We start from the raw sequence: 6,566 nt of genomic DNA on the forward strand, positions 1-6,566 counted from the left end.
TATCCAACTCCAATCACGTACATGTATAAAAGCGGCGAGCGTGTGCACGACCGACAGCAGATCAAAACCGCGGCTGAAACCGCCAACTGTATCGCGAAGGAGGAACCGGTAGTTGGCTCCTTCGACGTTCGACACCATCCTATATATACGCTTCTACTTCTTCTTCCTCTTCTCATTCTTCTCCAGAATTGGTCTTATTACGGTTAAGCGAACGAAACGGATACCTCGAGGATCCAACATGATAACCAAGCTCGCGGTAAGTTGACTCCTAGGGAGGACTCAAGTGGAATTTAAAAACCTCATTTTTTGGAGACAACAGGATTGGAAATTGGGGTAAGATCGGTCGAGTCGGAGCTACACGTTTGATTTTTCTTTTCTGAGACGTTCGCAAATGTTTTTGTAAAAAGAGCGAAAGCTCGTAAACAAATTATTTTATTTTACGTCTAATCTAACATAAAATTTTGTATATCATTGTCATAAAATTAAGGAGTTTCAGAGCTCGACATTGGTACTGAAAAGTGTCACGTGCTACAAATTGCTACATCACTCTAGATAAGTTTCACGAGTCGAAGTTTCTACATGCAAGTATAGTCATCTAATAGAACATTCTCAGGAGACATTTGTAGTAACCTGAATTAACTAAAATTTCTCTCGACTTCGAAAGTCACGAAATTCATGCACAATAATATATTACAATATATGATAATATTCGAAAATCCGTTGTACAGCATTTTTAACTTTGGTATTATTTTTTCAGGCCGTCTTTTTGGTTGCCTCTTTGCTCAACGTAGCCTCAGCAGGACACAGCGGAGGACAGTAAGTTCCCTTTACCTTCAATATGGCGCGCAAACGCTATATATCAGACTATGCTACAGTCGCACGGAAGCTTAAGCGCTCGGAACTATAAATCAGAATACGCTTAACGAACCGTAACTTGACTTGGCGACTTTCTCCACTCTGCTTATCGATGGACAATTTTCCTCGAGAACCATCGAATGCGAGAGATAAACGAAACCAGGCGGAAGAATTCATTTCTCCTTGCTCCGCGATTCAAGGAACCGTTTCCGGACCATTGCACGCACAATCATCCGTGTCGATGCGACATTCAAATTAATAATCAATGAGTGAGACTAATTGAACGATAACTAATCCTCGAACAAACACTAATACTATCTATAACTAGTTCCTTTTAATTCACGTCGACTAAGTACTATTTACTCTTTCTGTAACTTTCGATATCGGTACTATAAAATTATGACAGAAGTTGTTTGGAAATCGACGGTATAATAACAAGTTTGTCATATCTTAAGTATCACCGTTAAACCAAGACACGGAGAATTGACATTTTCTTGAGAACTATCTAATTTCTACCTAAATAGATACAGGTTAATCATCCATCTAATCTAAACAATTGTTTCAGTGACCATGTGGTGATCCACGTGCCCTACAAGATCAAGACGGTCCATCATACGCACACGATCACGAAGCACATCCACCACGGTGGTGGAGGTGGCGACAAGTACGAGGTGCTAGGATATACCGTGGGTCACCCCATAGACTTGGGAGGTCACGGCGGAGGTTTCGGTGGTGATTTCGGAGGCGGCGGCGGCGGTGGTCACGATTTGGGTGGCGGTGGTGACATCGGCGGCGGTCACATCGAGTACAGCGGCGGCGGCGGCGGCGGTGGTGGTGGTGGCCACATCGAGTATAGCGGTGGCGACATTGGCGGAGGATACGGTGGAGGTGGATTTGGAGGACACGGAGGCAGTATTGGAGGTGGAGGATACGGCGGAGGAGGTCTCAGTGGCGGTGGCCATGAAGACTGGGGCGGTCATTAATGCGTGGTTTGCGTCTTTGTTGGGAGGAGTATGGTAGTCTTCTTCGCAAAGTTTCGATTGGTTTGTTCGAAGCGCGCTCTTGACTCGAATTTTGCTCCGTTTCGTCTCGAAAGGAAATAGGGATAAACAAAGGAATAGGTAGTTTTTCGTTGCCTGTTATTGGCGACGTTTTTTTTCATTCGTATTTAAATTGAAACGCGGAACGAGTCGAACACGGAAGCTTGAAACAGAGGGGAGTTTCTGTTTTCGAGAATCTCCTGCTGAAAAGTATCGAAGAACTTGGAGTCGTCGCGCTTCAAGGAACCAGCAAGCACCCCCATCGCACGACACTTTCACCTTCACGTTTAAGGGAGATCGTTCTGGCGAGATACGTTTTCTTCGCTCTTTAATTGCCCTTCTTTTTTTTGTTTCTTGACTGGTGTTTCCCGGGGAGTGTCGATCGAGTTTTTATCACCCTGCCTCTTACCTCTCGTCCTAGTCTCTCATCAATCTGTTGTCACATCGTTCGTATTGTTAATGTAAATATTGTTAATCGTTTGTTTGTAATATTGTTTTATTTGTCGCCGCTATTGTTTACTGCGACTCGAATGATCAATGTATAATTATGTCGCGAGAAAGTTGATTAAATTGCGTGTGTACCTGAAAACTCGCTACACTGCTGAATTATTTCCTTATGTTATTTATTTACTGCTTTACAACGAAAGTTACAACGATCTAGAACGTAATTGCGTATATATACATAAAGACTGTACATTTAACGAGCAACAACACGAAAGTCCTACGTTTTATAGATCCTCTTAGATCTCCGACGTTCACGTTTGTCTCTCATGTTCTCGTACTCCACGTCATCCACAAGGTATCTCCCTGCGTCAGTTTTCGTCTTATGATCCTCTTTGAATCCCTCGTTCTCAGTCTCTCCCTGCTCTTCGTGCTGATCTTCGTGAAACTTGTGCATTTGATCCGCTCGAATATGCCCAGTTTCCGTTTCCAAGCCTTTCTTGTAACCTTCCTCGTAATTGTAAGACACAGACTCAGTGTTGGGAGGTATATCGTTGACATCTTCGTGAACCGCGTAACTATACTCGTCTTGATCACGATTCTTCTGGTCCAGGTCGTTATCCTCCACATAAGACGGCGGAAGATAAGAGTCCTTGGAATAATCGTACACAGGGTAATGCTTTTGTCTATGTTGCTTGCGATTCTTGGATTTCACGGTCAGCGTCTCGCCGTAATCCTTCTGATGGTTCTCGTGTTCCAATTCAATATCACCGTGATTGTCCTTGTAATCTTGTTGGTGTCCGTACTTCCAAGAACTCCAGTTAGAGTGGTATTCGTGCTTCTTGTGAGTTTTCGGCTTCTTCGGTGCCGGCATATGAAGATGAAGAAATATGGTCCTCGTGTGAGTGTGGCGATTGATCACATCCGGCACGAGGATTTTCAGGTGCACGCTGCAAATAAGCGAAAGGAAGTGAGTGCGGCTGCTGCGAGCGAAAACGAGAGTATCTCGCTTGGGGATAGACGTTCGTTTTCATCAGAGAAAGCGGGGTATACTATCGATGCGATTCAGTTGTCGAGCAATAAGTATGAATTTTACTGGATCTGGTAGAATTACTTTCATGGTTACTTACTGCCTAGAGAACACACCGCACGTCATGATTTGATTTAGAAGAAGGAAGTATAGAAAGTTGTGGATCGCCTGGAAAAACAAGGAAATAACGAGGAAAGCGAATATTAAAGTTATATTATTTTTATATCAACTATGCGCACTTGTTTCAGTAGTTTAGATAGTACCGGAATAATACTGTGAAGATTAAAATGAAATATTGTATTCTAGATCACTAAAGAAGAATTATAGTATTCTAATGCGACACGTTTCAACGAATCTCAAAATTTGTGAAACTGAACACGGAGGATATGTACAAGATGTTTCATTGAACATTACTGTAATCACATTACAGTTACACTATTTTTATATCAACTATGCGCACTTGTCCCAGTACTTTAGATAGTACCGGAATAATACTGTGAAGATTAAAATGAAATATTGTATTCTAGATTACTTAAGAAGAATTACAGTATTTTAATGCGACACGTTTCAACGAATCTCAAAATTTGTGAAACTGAACACGGAGGATATGTACAAGAATTTTCATTGAACATTACTGTAATCACATTACAGTTATACTATTTTTATATCAACTATGCGCACTTGTTCCAGTAGTTTAGATAGTACTGGAATAATACTGTGAAGATTAAAATGAAATATTGTATACTAGATCACTTAAGAAGAATTACAGTATTCTAATGCGACACGTTTCAACGAAATCTCAAAATTTGTGAAGCTGAACACGGAGGATATGTACAAGATGTTTCATTGAACATTACTGTAATCACATTACAGTTATATTATTTTTATATCAACTATGCGCACCTGTCTCAGTAGTTTAGATAGTACTGGAATAATACTGTGAAAATTAAAATGAAATATTGTATTCTAGATCACTGAAGAAGAATTACAGTATTCTAATGCGACACGTTTTAACGAATCTCAAAATTTGTGAAGCTGAACACGGAGGATGTGTACAAGAATTTTCATTGAACATTACTGTAATCACATTACCATGGCTTCTAAAGAAGAGAACAGTATCAAACGTCAGGTTCAGTGGATCAATGTCGTTTGACATCGCCGAGAATGCTCCTCCTTTATATTTCGCCTACTATCATAACTAGTACCATAGAACCGCGGAACTGTAATCGCAATTTTACGGACGATCAAGCACTTTCGCCACTTCGTCAAGGTATGCTCTGTCTGCCAATCCGCTTCGAATGATACGCCCGGGGAAACGTGTCAACGTGATCGACGAAGTTCATTGTCGCGCCGGAAACCAGAACTTATAGTAGAAAAAACGTGGTTATTGATGCTTGTGATAGCATTGCGGTCACTGCAACACTTTTTGTCAAATAAAATTGTCGTTAAATCTTTTTACTTATTTGCTAGTAATTTTTTAATTTGCGATAGAAAGTAGGAAAGAAGGACATGTTAGTGAGTTGACGCTTTCTTATCTTATTGGTCTCTCTTATTTAAATGTCTTTATATTATTCAATTGTTCACTCTTGAACTCCCTTTTTCATATGCAAGGAAGTTTGTAAATTTTTCAATGTAAAAGTTTACAGAATTTGGTTCACTTTTACTTTACTGTAAATATAACCATTTATTCTTTAAATAAGCTCATTACATGGAATACTGTTGGAATATCACGTATGATTTCTATTAACTATTCGTTGGGTTGCAATTTACATCTACTTGTTTACTATACTGCCTACTATGTATAACTATTTCTAATCAGATTCATATTTATCGTCTTCTTCTTCCTCCGACTTATCTTCTTGATAATGTGGTATGAATTTGTAGATCGTGTGTGTATGCTTCAGGTTCTTCACTCGATAAGGAACATGGATGATCACCTTTTTCCTATAGCTTAAAAAATTTGTAAATTAATATACACTCGATCGGTATAAGTACTGATGCGATAAAACATAAATAACAATACGAAAATTTATTCTTATATTAGATGTTATTTATCATGTTCTAAACGTTAATATTATAATAAGTACTCACGATTCCGATGATTGTTGCAATAACATGAACAATGCGAGTAAAGCAACAGCACACTAAAAGAAGAAAACAAATTTTATTAGAACATTGAAAAGGCGATATTTTATAATTTAAAAATTGTAATCTTTTATCTTGTACCAGGAGCTTCCCTCTCATTCTGAAGAGATGACAAAACTAATTGTTCTGTCGGTGCCGGCGAACTGATTTACCCGCTAAAACACACTTTGAGAAGCGGACACTCTCTGCGCATGACTGCAACAAACCTAACGCTTATATATACATGCAGCTGAAATTAGCGAGGCGAATCCGTTTCCATAAAGTATTCCAAGAAACTCCGCCCAGTATGCAAGGATCCTAGCAACCGTGTTTCGACGTGTATCTTTTCACTTTTCTGCTTTCCACCAAAGCATCGCCGTTCGCACGTGCCATTATGCGTGCCACGTGATGTGAATTTCTAACCTCTCAAACGATCGACAAACCTCCATCGTTCGGCACGCGGCACGCATCGTAATGTTTAATGCAATATGATTCCTCATACTTACAATTTGCTATCTGTCATCGCTGCAATTTTCTATCAAATTAATTGAGACGTTTTACCTGTCAATTCCTCAGAGCGCGTGTAATTTATCAATAATCTACCGTCGAAGAAATTAAATCTGGAATATACTTGAAACTGAAAATAATTATCGGATTCAGATGAATCAACGAGATGAAAATTGGCAGAAACTTATAACAGAGACGTTGCGTGATTTGTGGTACCTCCGTTGATGTAGATATCAAGGACTTCGTTTCTAATTATTTTAATAACTTTGGTATAAGGAGTCGTTATTATAAATTTCGAAAATTATATCGAAGCATCGAATCATCGGTAAGTCACACGTCACGAGGCACGATAGAGACCGCGTGCATGGGATAGAATTAACTATCGAAATGTAGATAAAAAAAAAACTTTTCTCCAGGTGACCAGAGAGTTTCTAACCGCTCAGATGTGATCGAAGAACTGACTGCATTCAGGAAACAACGACACTCGCGATACTTCCTTCAGGCGCAACCAACCACGATCAACTTGTTGGATTCATGGCGCACACGTATCTATTGAACGAACAGGTATC

The 6,566-nt window shown here is 39.7% G+C and overlaps 2 protein-coding genes across 2 annotated transcripts; one reads left to right on the forward strand and one right to left on the reverse strand.

Moving 5' to 3' along the window:
* The first annotated feature begins 238 nt into the window (after nt 1–238).
* LOC143221312 (uncharacterized) lies at nt 239–1,838 on the forward strand. Its single transcript, XM_076446784.1, has 3 exons — nt 239–256; nt 758–816; nt 1,421–1,838. The coding sequence occupies exons 1-3, from the start codon at nt 239–241 to the stop codon at nt 1,836–1,838; spliced, it is 495 nt and encodes a 164-aa protein (XP_076302899.1).
* A 778-nt stretch (nt 1,839–2,616) lies between these two features.
* LOC143221313 (uncharacterized) lies at nt 2,617–3,534 on the reverse strand (the record flags this gene model as incomplete). The annotated part of the gene is made up of 2 exons (XM_076446785.1): nt 2,617–3,286; nt 3,467–3,534. Coding segments are annotated over 2 exons (738 nt in total), but the record flags the coding sequence as incomplete, so codon positions are not given.
* Between the last annotated feature and the right edge of the window lie 3,032 nt (nt 3,535–6,566).

The sequence above is a fragment of the Lasioglossum baleicum genome, unplaced genomic scaffold (assembly GCF_051020765.1).
Source record: "Lasioglossum baleicum unplaced genomic scaffold, iyLasBale1 scaffold2214, whole genome shotgun sequence".
NCBI classification, from domain to species: domain Eukaryota; kingdom Metazoa; phylum Arthropoda; class Insecta; order Hymenoptera; family Halictidae; genus Lasioglossum; species Lasioglossum baleicum.